The sequence below is a fragment of the Schistocerca piceifrons genome, chromosome 4 (assembly GCF_021461385.2).
Source record: "Schistocerca piceifrons isolate TAMUIC-IGC-003096 chromosome 4, iqSchPice1.1, whole genome shotgun sequence".
NCBI classification, from domain to species: Eukaryota; Metazoa; Arthropoda; class Insecta; order Orthoptera; family Acrididae; genus Schistocerca; species Schistocerca piceifrons.
This window is the reverse complement of record NC_060141.1, coordinates 527312479-527334808: the sequence shown is the minus strand read 5'-3', so window position 1 is coordinate 527334808 and position 22330 is coordinate 527312479. Positions and strand designations below refer to the sequence as shown.

The following is a 22330-nucleotide window of genomic DNA, read 5'->3' as shown; positions in this document are numbered from 1 at the left end:
TCCATACAGTTCCGATCTCTCTCCAACATTTTTGGAGGCCTGAAGAAAGACATTCGTGACCGTCGTTTTGCTTCCGAAGAAGAGGTGCACGCCTGGCTACAATCATGGTTTGGTAGGCAACCGCAAACGTTTTTCCACGAGGGCACTGACCCCCTTCTCTCGCAGTGGGATAAATTTATTGACAGTTATGAGAATTGCTTGTGAAATAATAAACAATTTAATTAATTCCAGAATGAGATTTTCACTCTGCAGCGGACTGTGCGCTGATATGAAACTTCCTGGCAGATTAAAACTGTGTGCCCGACCGAGACTCGAACTCGGGACCTTTGCCTTTCGCGGGCAGGTGCTCTACCAACTGAGCTACCGAAGCACGACTCACGCCCGCTACTCACAGCTTTACTTCTGCCAGTACCTCGTCTCCTACCTTCCAAACTTTACAGAAGCTCGCAGGAGAGCTTCTGTAAAGTTTGGAAGGTAGGAGACGAGGTACTGGCAGAAGTAAAGCTGTGAGTACCGGACGTGAGTCGTGCTTCGGTAGCTCAGTTGGTAGAGCACCTGCCCGCGAAAGGCAAAGGTCCCGAGTTCGAGTCTCGGTCGGGTACATAGTTTTAATCTGCCAGGAAGTTTCAATTTAATTAATTTTTTCCCTCTGTCTTATATGACTGTCGCTTATAGTTCTAGGTGAGTTATGTCCCTCTTTAGGCATTCCCTGTTAGTTGGTTATCTTGTCAGCAAATACATAATTATTAAAAATCATTGTAGATCTAAAAAAATATTTACTGGTAATATATATGTAAACAGCACCATAGTTCCTGGAGGTGTACATACATAAATTACGACTTCGTATGTACAGGGTGATTCAGCTGTCCCTAGTAGTGGGATACATTTACGCTGGATGCCACGGTTTCCTAGTTATTCAAGAAACACGTACAAAAGTAATTTTAAAACGAACCTCCACCCCACACTCATCCCTCACCAGTTAGGATTTCTATGTGTCCCTCGTGACACGTTTCAGGGCGTTTCTGCAGCGCGTAAGCAATATAGGGTGACTCCGATACGGTTGTATAAGCACCGACATTTAGGCAAGGGATTAGTTTGACATTCGTGTCTTCCGATGCATATGCGGTAAATACAGAAAAGTCAACTATGCCTACGTTATTACCAAATGATTCCGAACAGGACCAACATTCTGTTTTGCTTTTATTGGCTGACGAAGGACTATCATCGATAGACATCCATTGGAAAATGAATAGTGGGCATGGGGAGAAATTACGGAGAACAATTAAGGTGAAAAGTCCGGGAAAACTGCGACATGAATTGCTGCTACTTCATCATAACGCACGCCCCCCATGTTGAAAATGTAACACGCAAGTCATGCCAAATCAAGTTAGAGACACTCGGGCGCCTGTCATGTGTCTTGATCTCTTCCCATGCGGTTAACACGCATTCGAGCCCTTAAAAAAGGTGTTGAAAGATCAACGATTTCTTTGCGACGTGGATGTGCAGCAGGCAGTGATGGACTTCCTCACACAGCCTGGTGCTTTGTGCGATGATTGCCTCAACGCTCACGGCGATTTTGACTAACTGGCGTACCGATTCTGGACTGTACGGTCGTGGAAGGGGAACTTTTTCATGATGCTTCATATGTGGTAACAGAAGGAACAAACCAAGTTTTGGACACGAGAAGAAAGGATGGAAACGATTACACGTGCAGAAGGGTATAAATATCTAGCAGTAAAAATGACACAAGATAATAAACAAGATGCGGAGATTAATTCAACAATAAATTCTGGAAAGTTCAGTATTGGAACATTACATGGTATTTTATGGAATCAACAGATTGTAAAGTAAAGGAAAAAAATCTTCAAAACAATTATTAGAAGCGTTATGACACATGGATCAGAAGTAAAGAAAACGGAATTCCAATCAATAGAAATATTGATGGCAACTAAGATGGTCTATTGAAGACGTTTGTAGACATATTAGTGCAGAAAAGATTTAGAAATGAAGTCACAAGGAAGGAAAATTCATGTCACAAAAGATTATGTGAACGAAAGACAACTCGTATGGTATGGACATACGAAAGGATGTCAGAGGAGAAATTGCTGTGGCCGATCATCGCATGGGAACCACTAGGAAAGAAAAAAAAAAGAGGGAGAGCACTGGCCACATTAACAAAAGGTTCAAAAATGGCTCTGAGCAGTATGGAACTTAACATCAGAGGTCATCAGTCCCCTAGAACTTAGAACTACTTAAACCTAACTAACCTAAGGACGTCACACACATACATGCCCGAGGCAGGATTCGAACCTGCGACCGTAGCAGCAGCGCGGTTCTCGACTGAAGCGCCTAGTACCGCTCGGCCGCAACAGCCGGCTTAACACAAGGAATTCACGCATTAATTAGAGGAAAAAGTAGTGAAGAACAGATAGGCACAAATGAAGAATGAAAATTAAGATTGGTGTATAATCTTTCGATACCAGAAAACGTAAACATAACGTAAAAATCGGGAATGATAACAACATGTAAATATAAAATATTAAGAAGGAACATTGTGTTAATTGATGTCATTATACTGAGGTGACTGAAGTCATGGGAAACCTCGTAAGCCGGCCGGGGTGGCCGAGCGGTTCTAGGCGCTACAGTCTGGAACCGCGCGACCCCTACGGTCGCAGGTTCGAATCCTGCCTCGGGCATGGATGTGTGTGATGTCCTTAGGTTAGTTAGGTTTAAGTAGTTCTAAGTTCTAGGGGACTGATGACCTCAGCAGTTAAGTCCCATAGTGCTCAGAGCCAGCCAACACCTCGTAAGATCGTACCCGGACCTCCTTCTGCCCATTGTAGTGCAGCAGCTCAACGTGGCGTGGGCTCAACAAGTCGCTGCAGAAATACTGAGCAATGCTACCTCTATAACCGTCCATAACTGCAAAAGTGTTGCCGGTGAAGGATTTTGTGCTCAAACAGACCTTACTATCAAGTCTCATAAATGTACGATGGAATTCATGTCGGGCGAAGTGGGTGGCCAAATCATTCGCTCGAATTGTCCAGGATATTTTTCAAATGAATCGCGATCAGTGTGGCCCAGTGAATGGCGCATTGTCATCCATTAAAATTCCATCGTTGTTTGGGGACATGAAGTCCATGAATGGCTGTACATGGTCTCCAAGTAGCCTAGGACCAAGTCCATTCTACGAGGGTCACTCCAAAAGAAATGCACACTATTTTCGTAAAAATACAGTTTTCATTCTGCACGTGTGAAAGTCTTACAGTGTGTAGATACGTCCTTCCCGCTTGTTTTCGAACTTAGTTCAACCTGTTCCCGTGAGTTGCGCCGTCACAGCATGTCTTCAAAATGGCTGCTACAATTGACGTTCGTCAGAAAAACAAGGTGCTGTCATAGAATTCCTGTGCTGTGAAAACGAGACAGTGGGAAACATCCACAAGAGGTGGAAAAAGGTTTATGGAGATGCTGCTGCCGATCGCAGTACAGTTAGTCGGTGGGCAAGCAGGTTACGTAATGAAAGCGGGCACGGCAGTATTGAGGATTGTCCTCGGAGTGGCAGGCCTCATACTGCACACACTCCAGACAATGTGCAGAGAGTTAACGAATTGGTGACTGCTGACACACGCATCACAGTGAACCAATTGCCACGCTACATTGGGATAGGGGAAGTGTTTGAAGAATACTGAAAGTGTTGGTGTTAAAAAAAGGTTTGTGCCATGTGGGTTCCCAGGATGTTGACAGTAGCTGACAAAGAAACAAGGAAAACGGTATGCAGCGAACTTTTGCAACAGTACGAAAATGGTGGAGATGAATTTCTTGGAAGAATTGTGACAGGTGATGAAACATGGCTCCATCATTTTTCACCAGAGACGAAGAGGCATAATGCAAGTTCACCCAAGAAAAAAAAATTCAAAACTACACTTTCTGCTGGAAAAGTTATGGTTACGGTGTTTTTCGATTCCGAAGGACTCTTGCTTGTGGATATCATGCCAAGTGGAACCACCATAAATTCTAATGCATATGTGACGACACTCAAGAAACTTCAAGCTCGACTGAGTCGTGTTCGACCACATCGACAAAAGCAGGATGTTTTGCTGTTGCACGACAATGCACGGCCATATGTCAGCCAAAAAACCATGGAAGCGATCACAAAACTCGGATGGACAACACTGAAACACCCGCCTTACAGTCCGTGTGACTATCATCTCTTTGGGAAACTGAAAGACTCTCTTCGTGGAACAAGGTTTGAAGATGATGACTCCCTTGTGCACGCTGCCAAACAGTGGCACCAACAGGTTGGTCCAGAATTTTACCGTGCGGGTATACAGGCGCTGGTTCCAAGATCTCGTAAAGCAGTTTAGAGGGATGGAAATTATGTGGAGAAATGAAAATATTGTTCCCAAAGGATGTCTCTACACACTGTAAAACTTTCAGACATGTAGAATAAAAGATGGATTTTAAAAAAATAGTGTGCATTTCTTTTGGAGTGACCCTCGTATATAAACACATCCTAAACGACTAAGGAGCCACCACCAGCTTGTACAATGCGTTGTGGACAATCTGGATCCATGGCTGCGAGGGGCCTGCGCCACACTCGAACCATATCATCAGCTCTTACCAACTGAAATCGGGACTCATCCGACCAGACGCGGCTTTCCAGTCGTCTAGGGTCCAACCGATACGGTCACGAGCCCAGGAGAGGCGCTACAGGCGATGTGGTGATGTTAGCAAAGGCATTCGCATTCGTTGTGTCCTCCCATAGCCCATTTACGCCAAACTGTGCCGCGTTGTCCTACGTTTGTCGTACGACCCACATTGATTCCTGTGGTTATTTCAATAATTGTTGCTTGTCGTTAGCACTGACAACCTTACTCAAACGCCGCTGGTCTCGGTCGTTAAGTGAAGGTCGTCGTCCACTGCGTTGTCCGTGGTGAGAGGTAATGACGGAAATTTGGTATTCTCACCACAATCTTGATACTGTGGAGCTCAGAAAATTGAATTTCATAATGATTTCCGAAATGAGATGTCCCATGTGTCTAACCCCAATTACCATTACGAGTTCAGAGTCTTTGAATTCCGTTGGTGCGACATCACGTCGAATACATTTTCACGCGGAACACGGCAGTACAAGTGACAGCTCCGCCAATGCAATGCTCCTTTATACGGGGTGTTCAAAAAAGTCTCTCCGCAGTGCCGTATGATTGTTAGCCGCGCGTGCCGTATGATTGTTCGCCTGCCTGGGTTACTTCCTTTCAAGTGGACTCTCCCAACGTTCCACTGTTTCGTTTATCTTAGCCAGCGTCAGTAGTATCGTTGGTGTGTGTCGTTACGTGTTGACGTGAACGTTCAAGTTTAGTTCCTTCCTTCGTTTGTTTCGTTTTGGCACTGTTAAAATGCTAAACATTGAAGGACATGTGTTTTTAGTCGGACAAGTGTTCAAAGCTGGTGGTAAATATACAGTTTCAGTTCGTCAAACATTTAATTCAGTTTTCCCGGAGACAACACTCCCACATCGCGATACTGTGCGAGATTTGGTTAACAAATCGAAGTATGGGTTCACCGAGAAGTGGTCGTCCTAGCGTTTTGTCTGAGGATAAACTACTCGATATTTCCGATAAAATGTCAATGAGTCGGAACAAGTCAGTAACAAATTTCGCCCAAGAAATCGATGTTAGTGTCGGAACGGCCCATACAGCTGTAAGTAAAAAATTAAAACTTTTCCCATACAAAGTAACATTCGTGCAAGAACTGAAACATACTGATCATGGCAAGAGACTGCATTATTGTCAATGGTTGAAAAAATTCGTTCAACAAAATGGAAGGGATGTTATTAATAAAACGTTTTTCACTGATGAGGCGTGGTTTCTTTAATCCGGGTACGTGACCTAGCAGAAAAAAAAGAGAGGTCATCAGTCCCCTAGAACTTAGAATTACTTAAACCTAACTAACCTAAGGACATCACAGACATCCATGCCCGAGGCAGGATTCGAACCTGCGATCGTAGCGGTCGCGCGGTTCCAGACTGAAGCGCCTAGAACCGCATGAACTTGCAAAATTTTCGATGTGGAGTACTGCAAATCCATTGTGCATTCACGAGAAACTACTTCATTCTGTGAAAATAGGAGTTTGAATTGCAACTTCTAGACGTCGGATTGTGGGTCCCATATTTTTCAACGAAACAATAAACGCACAACGATACTGCAGTGATATTCTGTACCTATTCATAGGAGAACTTATGTTAAGTGAAATACTGAACGGTTATTTTCAACAGCTCGCGTTTCAATGTTACTGCTCGCTGATGTTTTTGGTGATCGCATAATTTCACAGGGACTTTGGCCCCACGACTGCCTGACCTAACATCACCTGACTTTCTCTTCTGGGGTGAAGCGGAAGCAACTGTCTATAAAAACCGTCCAAAATCCATCGATGAATTGAAAACTGCAATATCCATTTCCACTGCTTCTATTACAGAAGAAATGTTACATCTTGTATTTGGAAACATGATTGGACGAATTGAATTGTGTAGTCAACAACAGGGGGGACACTTTCAACATTTAATGTGAAAATTTGTAAGTAAAAATGAATATTTAATAAATTAATAACTTATATTTCACTTAGTTTTATTTCGGTATATTCACTGCGGCATACGGCACGCGCGGCTAACAATGATACGACACTGCGGAGAGACGTTTTGAACACCCCGTACCTTGCGTATGCGATACTACTGCAATCTTGTTTTTGCACACCGCTCTCTCACGGCTTCTGTCACCTCGGTGTATGATCGCGCAGTCGTGTTCGGATTTAACATCGAACTGACACTGGTGGAGGTTAGCTCCCAGCCCGTGCACGATCATCACCCGATGTGTTGGAGAAGGCAGCGGGCAGGACCCACCTGAGTCGTGCACGTCGGGCGGCATGAGCACGGCGCTGAGGCTGGTGTTGACGGCGAGCTGGTCGAAGTGGCGGTTGGGCGTGAGCGCCATCTCCTGGTAGCCGGGCCGCAGCCGGCCGTCCGGCCCGTACTCGTTGAGGCGGCGCGAGTTGTAGTAGCGCGCACCCGACGACCGCTCCGGCCGGTGTGACAGCGCCGCCTGCTCCGCCGAGTCCATGATCCTCTGCGCACAAACAACACGAGGAGGACCGCCGTGAGACACAGGCAGCAGCAACGGCTACGGAGCGAGCATAGTGTACTCTATACTACACCGAAGCGCCAAAGAAACTGGTATAGCCATGCGTACTCAAATACAGACATACGTAAACAGGCACACCCCTCCCGATGATGCCCTCTCTCCCTCCATTTATCCCTCCTATCAACTCTGATCCTCACCCCCCTCCTTTCCTCCGTCCTTTCTCTGGGCTCCCTCTTCCATCCTGTTCTTCTCCCAGCCTACCCTCTCTTTACCTCCCTTCCCCACCCCCCCGAGTCCCTTTGTGTTCCCGTCCTCTGCCTTTCCCACTCTCTGCCGCGTCTGCCCAGCACCCCCCCCCCCCCTCCTCTTGTAGGTCCTCGTCCCCCATCGGCTCCTTTCCCCCTCCCCCCCTTACGTTTTCCCTATCCTTCCGCCCCCCCTTTTATTTTCCCATCATCTGTCCGGGTTCCCAACCCCCCCCCCCTTGCCCTCGGCTGCGGCATGTCATATTTGCCAACTTTTTAGTGCAGTGTTCAAGTGAATGTTCAGTGTTGTTCGTGTTTCCAAAGTGTTACGAACAGAAATCATGCTGTCGCTGGGTGTGAATTTTATGTCTCTTGCGAACAGAAACCAGACTGTCGCCGTGTTTTTTAATTGTCTGTCTATTATTTTACCTGTCTGCTTCATATGTATTTTATTAGCATCATCATCCCTTTGTTTCTATGTTTGAGGTTCCACGATTTTTTTCCGCCATATTGCCATTTCAGTCTCCGATTTTATCGCCTGTTTTCATTATTTATTATCTTCCTCTTTTTAAAACAAATTCTGTAGGCTCAAGAGCGGCATACTAAACTGCTGCCAGCCCGCCCCCTTCGTGGGGAATCGAAACTCAATAAAGAAGAAAAAAAAAGCAGGCACAATGGCGCTGCGGTCGACACAACAAGCGTCTGGTGCATTTGTTTGATCAGTTACTGATGCTACAATGGCGGGTCATCAAGATTTAAGTGAGTTTGAACGTGGTATTATGGTCGGGGCAGGAGCGATGGGACACAACATCTCTGAGGCAGCGATGAAGTGAGGATTGTCCCGTATGACCATTTCACGAATGTACCACGAATATCCGGAATGCGGTAAAACATAAAATCTCTGAAATCACTGAGGCCGGAAAATGGTCCCGCAAGATAGCGACCAAAGACGACTCAAGACAATCGTTCAACGTGACACAAGTGCAACCCTTCCGCAAATTGCTGCAGATTTCAATGCTGGGCCATCAACATGTGTCTGCCTGCGAACCATTCAACGAAACATGATCGATATGGACTTCCGAAGCCAAAGGCCCACTGGTGTACCCTTAATGACTGTACAACACAAAGCTTCACGCCTCGCCTGGGCCCCTTCAACACCGACATTGGACAGTTGATGAATGTAAGCATGTTGCCTGGTCGGACGAGTCTCGTTTCATATTGTATCGAGCGGATGGACGTGTATGGGTATGGAGACAACCTCATGAATCCACGGATCCTGCATGCCAGAAGGGGACTGTTCAAGATGGTGGAGTATCTGTAACGGTGTGGGGCGTGTGCAGTTGGAGTGATATGGGACTCCTGGTACGTATATAGGGTGTTACAAAGAGGTACGGCCAAACTTTCAGGAAACATTCCTCACACACAAAGAAAGAAAATATGTTATGTAGACATGTGTCTGGAAACGGTTACTTTCCATGTTAGAGCTCATTTTATTACTTCTCTTCAAATCACATTAATCATGGGATGGAAACACACAGCAACAGAACGTACCAGCGTGACTTAAAACACTTTGTTACAGGAAATGTTCAAAATGTCCTCCGTTAGCGAGGATACATGCATCCACCCTCCATCACATGGAATCCCTGATGAGCTGATGCAGCCCTGGAGAATGGCGTATTGTATCACAGCCGTCCACAATACGAGCACGAAGAGTGTCTGCATTTAGTACGGGGCTTTCAAATGCCCCCATAAATGAAAGTCAAGGGGGTTGAGGTCAGGAGAGCGTGGAGGCCATGGAATTGGTCCGCCTCTACCAATCCATCGGTCACCGAATCTGTTGTTGAGAAGCGTACGAACACTTCGACTGAAATGTGCAAGAGCTCCATCGTGCATGATCCACATGTTGTGTCGTACTTGTAAAGGCACATGTTCTAGCAGCACAGGTAGAGTATCCCGTATGAAATCATGATAACGTGCTCCATTGAGCGTAGATGGAAGAACATGGGGCCCAATCAAAACATCACCAACAATGCCTGCCCAAACGTTCACAGAAAATCTGTGTTGATGACGTGATTGCACAATTGCGTGCGGATTCTCGTTAGCCCACACATGTTGATTGTGAAAATTTACAATTTGATCACGTTGGAATGAAGCCTCATCCGTAAAGAGAACATTTGCACTGAAATGAGGATTGACACATTGTTGGATGAACCATTCGCAGAAGTGTACCCGTGGAGGCCAATCAGCTGCTGATAGTGCCTGCACACGCTGTACATGGTACGGAAACAACTGGTTCTCCGGTAGCACTCTCCATAGAGTGACGTGGTCAACGTTACCTTGTACAGCAGCAACTTCTCTGACGCTGACATTAGGGTTATCGTCAACTGCACGAAGAATTGCCTCGTCCATTGTAGATGTCCTCGTCGTTCTACGTCTTCCCCAGTCGCGAGTCATAGGCTGGAATGTTCCGTGCTTCCTAAGACGCCGATCAATTGCTTCGAACGTCTTCCTGTCGGGACACCTTCGTTCTGGAAATCTGTCTCGATACAAACGTAACGCGCCACGGCTATTGCCCCGTGCTAATCCATACATCAAATGGGCATCTCCCAACTCCGCATTTGTAAACATTGCACTGACTGCAAAACCACGTTCGTGATGAACAGTAACCTGTTGATGCTACGTACTGATGTGCTTGATGCTAGTACTGTAGAGCAATAAGTCGCATGTCAACACAAGCACCGAAGTCAACATTACCTTCCTTCAATTGGGCCAACTGGCGGTGAATCGAGGAAGTACGGTACATACTGACGAAACTAAAATGAGCCCTAACATGGAAATTAAGCGTTTCCGGACACATGTCAACATAACATCTTTTCTTTAATTGTGTGTGAGAAATGCTTCCTGAAAGTTTGGCCGTACCTTTTTGTAACACCCTGTAGATACGACTCTGACGAGTGACACGTACGTAAGCATCCTATATGATCACCTGCACCCATCCATGTCCATTGTGCATTCCGACGGAGTTGGGCAATTCCAGCAGGACAATGCGACACCCTACATGTTCAGGATTGCTGTAGAATGGTTCCAGGAACACTCTTCTGAGTTTAAACACTCCTGATGACCACCAAATCCACGAGACATCAACATTATTGAGCATATCTGGGATGCCTTGCAACGTGTTGTTTAGAAGAGATCTCCACCCCCTCGTACTCTTACGGATTTATGGACAGCCGCGCGGGATTCATGGTGTGAGTTTCCTCCAGTACTACTTCAGACATTAGTCGAGCCCATGCCACGTCGTACTGCGTTACTTCTGCCTGCTCGCGGTGGCCCTACACGATATCAGGCAGGTGTACCAGTTTCTTTGGCTGTTCAGTGTAGAACTATGGTCTCTGAGCAGAGAACAACCACATGCCGACACTATCCTGTCGTCTGTCGCATCTAGACAAAAAGCTTCTTTTAACAAATGCATGTTAACTTGGCTGCAGTGAATTTTACACATTTATACCGACCGATTTCGGTTTCCAGCCATCATCCAGGGACTATACCAAATACACAGTCAGGAACAACACATGTTGCTGACGAAAAATTCACAATCCATAGTTGTTAAGTACTGAACATCATACATAATCAAAAAGAGGTGCTTACAAAGCAAAAAACAGTACGACTTTTACATTTCATATATCATGCTGCAGACGAATGCCGTACTGCAGGGCGTATTATGACACACAAGTGAAGTATTTTGACTCATTCAGCTGACATACAGAGACTGAGCGTAATGGGTACTTGTAGAACCATTGTAACCATATGTTGCCACAGCAAAGAGTGTACCCATCGAGATATTATAATTTAAGAAATACACGTGATTTTCAATCGGTCATTATCAAATATCCAAGGTATAACATACACACTTTTTGTAATGCATTATACAGGGTGAGTCAAAAAGGACTTTACAATTCTGGAATAACTTATTGAATCGTGAGATGTGTCATTTTGTAGCGAACAACCTCAAGTTATACGCTAACGTGTCGTGTCATTTTGGTTTGACGTGACCGACATTTTTACTTATTTTTTATTTCTTTATTTTAGCTTTGGATTATAAGGACCATACAGCCAACAACGGTTATAAAGTGCCAAAGAAACATCATTGCAAAAAGCAGAATAAAACAAAATTGCCGGCCGCAGTGGTCTAGCGGTTCTAGGCGCTCAGTGGGGAACCGCGCGACTGCTACGGTCGCAGGTTCGAATCCTGCCTCGGGCATGGATGTGTGTAATGTCCTTAGGTTAGTTAGGTTTAAGTAATTCTAAGATCTAGGGGACTGATGACCACAGATGTTAAGTCCCATAGTGCTCAGAGCCAAAACAAAATTACGAAGTTAGCATACAAAGACTAGACATCTGGCGGCAGTGATAACAGTGACAGTGGAGCGGGATTACAAACAGCACTACACAACAACATTAAGACACTCAGATGCTCTTAAAATAATACAACACATGAAAGGGCTGACGCCGTACATCATACAAAAAGTACAACAATAGCTGAAGTTTAAAATTATGAATAACATCATACAATAACATGAGAAATGTAGCATACAGGCAGGCGTACTTAAAAGTAAAAGAAAAACTCAAAATAATGAACACAATACAACCAACAGTATGTACAATAGTGCCAGTAGAACAGTGAGTTAAAATGCACAAGAAAGCAAGAATGAAAATTTACTGTGCGAACAGAGATCTGCGCGCAAATTAAAACACAAAATTACGCACTCGATTACGAACCGGGCTGATGCATTGTGAAAATGAAGACCTCAGCAACTCATAAACTAAATTTGGATGCTGTGGCTTTCAGATAGTCTGTGAACAAGTTATATTTCTCAAAACGGTGGAGTAAAACCAGATTGTTTGTGGGGAGGGGATAAACTCTCACAACCAATTTCAAAACTGATTGTGCAGCAGTGTACTTGCAACATTGCAATGTGACGTGGTTTAGATCCGCTACTGATGTTGAGTCCTTATCGCAATGTCCAGAACTGATAATCTTCAACAGATATGGGTGTGTGGGGTAACACCCGTGTTGTAGCCTCATAAGAATGATATAACTCACATAACGTCTAGAAGCTGCACCGAGGCGAACCAAGGTCAAGAAGAGGCGTCGGGTTGTATGGCCGCCAGGTGGCCGCCCTTAAGAGTGCTGAACACATGCCATTCACAGCTCCAAGCGTCATAAGCATGGAGGTAAGAATAGAGGGAGACGCCGTGACGTCACAGCTGTGAAGCTATGTGAAGCCGAGGGTAGCCATCTCAATCCGAGCAAAACATTGCTGCTGTAAGCTTGTGTGCATAGGCTTGTCGCTCGCTTTTGGAAGGATTTTGCGCTATTATGGTGAGGAGGAGGAGGAGGAGATTAGTGTTTAGCGTCCCGTCGACAACGAGGTCATTAGAGACGGAGCGCAAGCTCGGGTTAGGGAAGGATGGGGAAGGAAATCGGCCGTGCCCTTTCAAAGGAACCATCCCGGCATTTGCCTGAAGCGATTTAGGGAAATCACGGAAAACCTAAATCAGGTTGGCCGGAGACGGGATTGAACCGTCATCCTCCCGAATGCGAGTCCAGTGTGCTAACCACTGCGCCACCTCGCTCGGTTATTATGGTGACTTGTGTGGTGTTCGGATGTACGAATCGTTCTGATTGTGATGCGAAATCGAAGGGAATAACATTTCATGTGTAAGTTGTCTCGTTAAGTGTGCTTTTACAACTTCATTGTGAATGAACGTGTGCTACATCGGTACTTGTACTATAGCGTGTTTTTCTCCTGTACGATTTTCGATTTCCTAAAAATGAAAGTCGGAAAGCTCTGTGGGAGAATGCCGTGAGGAGGAAGAATTGGCGTGCGTCTAAATGGAGCACTATATGTTCTTAGCATTTCCGAGAAGAGGACGTAGACCGAACTTCCCTTTCAACAGTAAGGCTCCGAGAAAATGCTGTACCATCAGTTTTCCCTACACACCCAAAACATTTGCAAAAGGTATGTTAATTCTAAGAATTAAATTCTTAGTTTTCAAGTTCACGTTTCAGTATAATACGTACGTATCGTCGATAATCGAAGTGTTGAGTAACTCACTTTGTCTTCATCATGTACCAAATTAAAAGCTAACCCTACATTAACTGGCGTAAAGCATATGCCTAAACAGGACACTGTGTAGATTTGCCATTCTATGTACCGTATTTCAGTAAATATTGGTGATAATGAACAGTGTTTCCCAGTAGTGTAACGTAACTGAAATGTCCCAGTACGTATTACACACAAGATGTATTTATGGAGCTTTGGAGGGAGGGTATAGCTAACTTAGTTTTCAGTTTCTACTATTTAGTTTGTGATACACGTTTATTACTGAATTAACAAAATTGTATCGTTTACATTGAAGGCTAGCTATTCGTAATATTACATTAAAAACTATTTTTAATCAGAAGAAATGCGGAATTTCGCCTTTACGAGATTTTATTTTAAACAAAAACTTTGAAACAATCAATCTAATGACGTTAAATGCGTTTATGGTGCAATTAGAGACTGTAATACACGCAGCGCTATAGCACACGGGCAATGTTTTGGTCAGAGTGTCATGGCAACGAGCCACGCCCCCATGGCTTCAAAACGTAGTACGGCTGGGATACGTAGCGCCATCTCCCCTTATTCTTACCTCCATGGTCATAAGTGTGACTGCCATTTGTGATGCGGCAAACATCCCACCGGTAATCAATTTCTTCCCACACTCGTTGCAGAAAATCGGGTGTAACTTGTGCAACGTGTGAGGTGACGGGCTTTAGGGGGCGGATGTGAAGACCGCAGTTTCTGTAGTAAAAATCGCGGCAAAGTGGCAGTCGAGAATCTGGCGTGTTTACATCTAAGGTGGGTGTGTGTCAGCCGTCTTGACAGCAGCAGAATCGTCCTAGTTTCGGCACTGACCGACAGATGGCGGTACTTTAAAATGAGTACGGTCAGTTTGGCGTCCAGCAACGTGACGGGGAAACTCAACGGCAGGTACGCTGGCTCATTGCGGGCTTTCTCCGAGTCGATGTAGCAGAGAGCTAAAGTGAATGTATGATGTAGAAATACATAAAAGCTGATCCCAATGTGGCACAAAGGAGCTTGTAGGCTCATTTTAAAGCAGAAAATTAGCCAGTTGTGCTCTTATAAACGCGCCTCCAGTCGCCCTGATAGTTTTTTAATTATAATAAATTGAATATTTTAATAACTAAGTAAGATTGTAAACTGGACATCTTGGAGACGCTTTGACAAAATTTTACGAACTAAGTGTCAAATGAAAGGTCTGAATGAGTAGTATTAAGATATCTATGTAATTTTCTTACATGTTTTAAAAATTCAAATGAGGAGCCGGAATGCTGTTTTCGGGATTAAAAATGCAGAATTTTGATAAATAAAAAACAGGAACTATCAAGATAGCGGCAGCACGGAAAAGTAGACTTAAGGAAATAGGTAATACGATAATAATATCAGTTATTTATGCATTGAAAGTATTTTAAATAATGAAAAGTTCTCTATGAAGAACACATAAATTTTAATAATATGAGAATGAGATTCGGTACAGAAATTATGATGATGAATCTGAATTCAGCGGATAATTTCCGTCTGAATAGAAGTGTTACATGCATTTTCTTGTATCTATATTAAGTGTAAAAGTAAATTTCACGTGCACAAAAACTTGATTTGACTTCAGAGTATTCAAACCGAGGGCTTTTAAGGGCGGCCATTTTCTGTGGTAGAGGGCAGTCGTTCAGTTGAGCTGAAAGGGGTAGCACGAGTGACTGGCGAAAGTCCGTGCACGAATTGACTTAGAATATTTTCGGACCGCGAAGCTGCGTGGAATTTGTGATTTTCAGCAGTTGGGTGCTGCTGGACTTTGAAGAGTTGGGGTTGTTTTGGGAAAGGAGACACGACAGCGAGGTCATCATTCTCATCGGATTAGGGAAGGACGGGGAAGGAAGTCGGCCGTGCATTTGCCTGGAGCGATTTAGGGAAATCACGGAAAACCTAAATCAGGATGGCCGGACGCTGGATTGAACCGTCGTCCTCCCGAATGCGAGTCCAGTGTCTAACCACTGCGGGACTTTGAAGAATTCTCTGTGGTGTGTTTGTGAGACTTGTGAAAATTTCGCGCACGAGTTGAATTCAGAATATTTTCGTACCGCGAAGTTGTGTCGAACTTTAACTCTGAACAATCGCTGTGGGACATAGTGATTTCAGCTTGCAGTTGGACTTCGGACTGTGTTTAGTTTATTATTATTTTTGGAGTATTCTCCGCTCGGAACTTTGTTCATCTTGGGGTTTCAGCTATTTTAAAAGAAACATTAATGATTGTGATGAACATTTGAGTGGCGCTGTTGAACTAACTCGGTAAATATTTGAGGTGAAATCAAGAACACGTACCAGTATTCCAGTCACATCTGTCCTGAACAAGTTAAAATAAACTCCAGTTAGTTAAAACTGTGTTGTGTGCACTAAAAATTATTGCTACCTGCTAACATTTGTTTTTATAAACTTGACATTAATTTAAAATTGCTGGGGATAGTACAGCAGATGTGGTTGGCACCCCTCAGACCTAACGTAGCCAATTTAGTTAATAAGTTCAACCACATTTTACGAAACAGCAAGGGCATGCGTGCTATGTAGGTGCTTGGGCGATAATTGTTTTCTTTCTTTTTTTGTGCAGAAGCACGTGGGGGCTCGAGCCATCTAGTTTTACTAGATAACTGACTTTGAACTAAAATTATTGTGATCACCCAGTGCAACCAGTGTGTTTCTCCCGTCCTCGCCCATAGCGAGAAACCGTAGCACGTCGCAAATGGTTTTCTCGACCCAGCGAAGCTCTCAAATGGGTAATTCTAGTCCGTAGTAACTAGCAAACGGCAGCGTAGATTTTATTTTTCAGGTCGTCTAAATTGTTTGGTACGGGAGGAACATACACACGGTCTTTAACGAAACCCAAGAGAAAGATGTCCAGTGGCGTCACGTTTGGCGAGCGAGGTGGCCGTGCGATAGGCTTCACGACCAGTCCACCGACCTGGGAAGCGATTGTCGAGGAAACATCGCACTTCCGTGAGGAAATGAGGTGGTGCACCGTCTTGCTGGTAGTAAATCATCCCATCTCTGTCAGCTTCATCGTTCTGTGGAATTAAAAAGTTTCCAAGCGTACCCAGGTACACAATATCACAGACAGATTTTTCCATGAAGAACAAAGCTCTGCACACTTTCGCTGTGCTAAGAGCACAAAGCAGATTAACTTTGGGGCTGTAACGAACGTGTTCCAGGGTTCCTTAGTATTCGGTGCGAAATTTACGTCGAAAAGTTTGTTGCAGAGTTCGTTTCATGAAACCAAAACAAAAAGCGAGCGCGTTCCGCAGCGGTGAAAGTAGGCCATTTAACTGCGCTCTACAATGGCGCTTCTGGTGGCGAAATGGGGTACTGAGGCACTACGTGAATGAGACTTGAGGTTGTTCGTTCCAAAATGACACATCTACTGATTCTGTAAGTTATCTAAATAAATTTCTATATCATTTCTAAGTTGAAATGTCGTTTTTGACTCACCTTGTATTCTCTCAGATTCACATCTGCATATTGCCAGACTGTCAAAATAATATCAGTAACGTCAGGCTATTATAAGCCCATACTAGCCGGGGAATTACTCCATTGTGTTGAATACAAAAATGATGTAAAAGTTGGAATATTACACATGACAGTCAAATATGTACTTGTTTCTGTGTCACTACAGTTATAGTACTCCTCTAACGTACACATGTATGGATTTTACGTGGTGTATGGTTTTTTGTACTTTTTGTTTCTCAACAATAATTTTATTCATATGAATTTGAAAGATTTCTTTGTTCATTTATTTGAGACATTGCATCATATACAAGAAAAACAATTTTGGTTTCATATCAAACTGATGTACTCTGTATTTCAGCTGAATAAATCACAGTATTTCACTGGTAGCTGTTGATGTGTGCCACAATGTAATCTGTAGTATGGCATTCATCCGTAGAAATGAACTTTAAAAGTCGTTTTGTTTTTTGCATTGTAAGTATTCTTTTCGATTATCTTTATGGATGATGTTTGTTACGCAACGACTATGGATTGTGTTTTTTTCGTCAGCAAGATGTATTGTTCCTTTCTGTGTATTTGAAATAGTCTCTGGATGATGACTGAAAACCAAAACCGGTCGGAATAAATGAGTAAAATTCAATACAGCAAAGCTGACATACATTTCTTAAAATACATTCATGCTGCAGACTGTCACTTGAAGAAAATATTTGAGAAACTTTCTGTTGGTTGTACTTGATTAACAATTTCACTACCATTAGGACTTAAGTGTCTCTTGGTACTGTATCGGAGAACCAATGGGAATTTTCTGCATTTATTGCTGTATATCAATATCCCATTTGGAAAGGGAAACCAGCTAATACTTTACAGGAGTCTTATTATTACATTTTGCACCTGTAGATTGTACTGTCTTCAGGTTTCTTTGTCCATCATCTGCTCCCTATTGTCGCATCGAATTAGTTTGCACCTGCAGATAGGCAACCCAATCAACAAATTTGCAAAGCAGGGTACAGTCGCGCCTTCTCAGACAGTTTGTGTCAGTGAATTGCAAGCAAGTACTGGCGTTTGTACATCGCAAACGATGTCCATATTGAACACCTGTAATGTGAGTACAAGGCGTGCCTTTGAATTAAGCAGAATTTTGAAATTTTCGGTTTTGCACCGCAGCGATCGGCATTTGGCGCATGCGCTATGTGTACCGCACTCTGTTGGCCAGCCACAGACGCCATTACAGATTCATTCGGCGTGTTTAGGTTTGTTTGAAATACCCCCTCCAGTTGAGAATTTTGCCGACTGTGAAAATGCGCTCTGATTCGTTTACTTAACACCAAAGGCATGAAAGCTGCTGAAATTATCGTTATATCAGTGAAGTGTGGAGAGAAAACATTATGAGCGATGGTATGGTACGGAAATGGGTGAGAGCTTTTAAAGATGGCATTACGAATGTGCGTGATGAGGAACGATGCGGGTGACCTTCAGTCATTACTGATGATTTGGTGTAGAAAGTTTATGAACAAATGAGAGAGAACAGATTATTTATGATTTCGAGGTTATTTGATGAGTTTCCTTAATTGTCAAGAAGTGTGATTTATGAAGATATTAAGGAGCGTTTAAGTTATCGAAAGTCATGCTCACGCTGGGTACCGAAAATGCTGGCCGAGCTGCACAGATGCAAACATTTAGCCAGTTCTTTGACTTTCCTGGAGCGGTACAGTGAAGAAGGTGGCGAATTTTTAAGCCAAATTGTTACAGGCGTCGGAACTTGGATGGTTTACGTTACACTTTAATCAAAGCAGCAGTCTATGGAATCGCGGCATTCATCATCCCCTAAGAAAGTGAAATTCAAGAACACAATTTCAGCCCAGAGAAACATGTGTACTGTTTTTGGGGCAGTGAAAGGGTTTTGCTTGTGGATTTTTTGCCTCATAATGACACAATAAATTCTACAACTTATTCGGAGAACTGAAGACAAACTGCGCCGTACAATCCAAAACAAAAGGCGTCGCAGGCTGAGTAAGAGGATCGTTTTGCTTCATGACAATGGCCGTCCACACGTGGCCAATCGAACACAAGGACTGATCGGTTAATTTGACTAGGAACAACTTGAACGGGCACGATCTAGCGTCCAGTGACATCCACGTGTTCCTGCAGTTCAAGAAGCATCTTGGTGGTCAGCGCCACGACGACGAAGATATCAAAACGGCCGTGTTAAAACCGTTGTCTAATCAGGAAGTAGATTTCTGTGAGGATGGTATTCAAAACCTGGTTGTATGATACGATATGCGCCTTAATATTGGTAGAAATTATGTAGAAAAGCCGATTAAAGTACAGGCTTTCATGTAAAAATAAAATTGCTAAGAAAAGTCTCCTTGTTTTATTTTTATTTCAGAATGTACTTAGTTTAAAAAACACGCCTCGTACTAACTTGGAGAGATGCTGTGACCACTTACGTATGTCTGTTTACTGCGTGTCTCATAGTTGTTACCCAATCATCATGTGAAGTCACGGAGTTACGAGGTGACTTCGAAAAGTAAGATACGCATTATTATGGAAGGCTGAATAATTTTTAACGAATGCTGCACTACATGTCCAAATGGCTGAGATAAATGACACTTTCTTTCAACATGGTTACCAAATCAGTACGAAGAACGACTGGAATGTTATACGAATCTTTCGATTCCTCGACGATAGAAATCCGTTCCTTCATCACTGAGGTATTCGAGAAGCGCTGAGCGAACGACCTGATCGTTAGAAAATCTGCGACTGCTGTGAATCAGTCCCTCGACTACCTGGACAATGTCGTCCGTGGTCGATATCGGTGGCCATCCATACCGATCACCGTTACCCATGTCTGTGTGGCCTTCGTCAAAATGTTGGTACCATTTCACTACGGTTGCACGCAACGTTGCATTGATCAATATACCAAAAGTATTACACGGTGAACCAGTGTGTAATTTAGACGTCTTGCCACAAGAATCCCAGTGTCCCGCGTAATTCAACTTTGGAGTGAATTTCCGGTTAGTTAACTACTTTACTTTCCGCGTCGTGGCAAGAACATCTAAAGTCCCCTTTTTCAAAACGATGCAGGTTTAATAGCCTTATCATTGAATGAAAATGATGTTTCGCTGTGCAATCAAAGTCCATCCTTGTGGACATGAGTAAATGTTCAAACGTCTGAGTATCTCCGTATTTACACTGGTCATCTTCAGAGTAGCCCCACATAACCATGTTTACTTCACATTTTGTGACTCTTGCAATTAGTGTATTCAGAGCTCTCCATGTACTATACTGTTGTTTTATCGTTGTGCTACTTTCTGGTTGGGCTGAAGGTTTCTATTTTGCAAACAGTCCAATCATAAAGACATGTGCCGGGTCTGAGGTCGACCTTTTAGTGGTAGTGTCCATCGGATAAAACTCTTCCTTAACTTAAGGCGAGTTGCCGTTATTAAAAAAAAATCCCATTGCTGATGGTCGAAGAACTTCAGGCTGCTCTTCCAACGCCGGTCCAATTAATTTAGTATAATATTGTTTCTTGCACTTTTTTTTTAATCATCAGTCTTCCGACTGGTCTGATGCGTTCTGCAATGAATTCGTTTCCCGTATCAAATGCGTCATATCACAGTAGCACTTGCAACCTACGTCCTCAATTATTTACTGAATGTATTCCAATCTCTGTCTCCCTCTTCAGTTTGTACCCTCTGCATCTCCATCTAGTACCATGGAAGTTATTCGCTGATGTCTTAACAGATGTTCTGTCAGCCTGTCCCTTCTTTTTGTCAGTTTTTTCGATATATACCTTTCCTCGCTGATTCTGCGAAGAACCTACTTTTTTCATAGCTTATCAGTCTACTCAATGATCAACATTCTTCTGTAGTACCACATCTCAAATGCTTCCATTCTCTTCTGTTCCGATATTCCCACAGTCCATGTTTCACTACCATACGGTGCTGTGCTCTAAACGTAGAAATTTCTTCCTCAAATTAAGATCTATGTTTGTTATTAGTAGATTCCTCTTGGCGAGGAGCGCTCTTTTTGCCACTGCTAGTCTGTTTTTATGTCATCCCTGTTCCGTCCGTCATGGGTTATTTTGCTGACTAGGTAGCAGAATTCCTCAATTTAATCTACTTCTGATGTTAAGTTTCTCGCAGTTCTCATTTCTGCTACTCCTCATTACTTTCGGCTTTATTCCATTTATTCTCAATCAGTACTCATTAGATTGTTTATTCTATTCAGCAGATCCTGTAATGCTCCTTCACTTTCACCGAGGATATCAATCCCATCGGCAAAACTTATCACTAATATCCTTCCACCTTGAATTTTAATTCCAGGCTTGAACCTTCCTTTTTCCGTCATGTATAGACGAACAGTATTGGTGAGTGACTACAACCCTGCACATATTTTCCGTTTAAGCTCAGTGCAGTTTTTTTTAAACGACCGAGTACGGTATAGATTGACTCCCAAGTATTTTGCGTTGGTGCAATGGTGTAGTCTAACTTCTCCCTATTCTGTTTCCAACTCCCTTGTGCCTTCTCCATTACGCAGGTGAAATGCGTGTAGTTGAGTTTTTCCTCGCTAAGGTCGCCGATGATTTTCCCCATATTAGTTCCCCAAGGTTTGGAAAGCTCCTGTCAGTTTTCTTTCAATCCTTTCAAACGTTCGTCCTTCGAGCAGTGAAGACGATGTAGTATAAGTATATGCATCTTTCCACTTGACACGTCATTCCTGTCGTACCCTGATATGCAAGTGTTTAAAGTACCGGAGCAGGACGGTGTCTGCGGGAAACCCGAAACACGTGCTTTCTTCAGAAGTCACACTCTTGTGGCGCTATGGTCTCATCGAGGTATAACAAGTGTAACTTACTTTCTGATGTCCCATCTTACCTATGAACAATCTTGTATCGCCCACCCTTCTCCATACTAGAAAAAACGATGGGAAATATTTTTTCGTGTTGTTACTTTTAATTACAACATTAACTAATATAGCAGTACATAAATGTCTTTCGTTCCGAACAAAATGGTTCCGCAGTGATTAAAAATTATGTACTTATTCCTTGTTATAAACTTTATGTCATTGGCTGTAACAGTGCCTGAAGCAGGTAACTGTCAGTCCAGCACAAGATTGAAATACCACATCAGAAGACGCCCAGGTAACCGTAACAGATTCTTTCTTCATCTACGCTATTTCTGACAGCTTTCTTGCTGCAAACGGCAACAAAAACTTCAGTGCTCGAGAAATATTTTGTACAAGTGTTGCTTTTACTGTGTTTATCCAACAGGAAATTGATAAAGACTGCAACATTATTTCGGAAATACGTTAAAAATTGACGTAAATATTCAGT

General features: G+C 43.4%; 1 protein-coding gene across 1 annotated transcript in view; it reads right to left on the bottom strand.

Annotated features, from left to right (window-relative positions):
* The window catches only part of LOC124795457 (voltage-dependent calcium channel subunit alpha-2/delta-3), a 496470-nt gene that overhangs the window by 426417 nt on the left and 47723 nt on the right, over positions 1-22330 (bottom strand). Inside the window, exon 2 of the mRNA XM_047259484.1 lies at positions 6896-7118. Within this exon, the coding sequence (XP_047115440.1) occupies positions 6896-7118 (223 nt within the window). The remainder of the gene's footprint in view (positions 1-6895; positions 7119-22330) is intronic.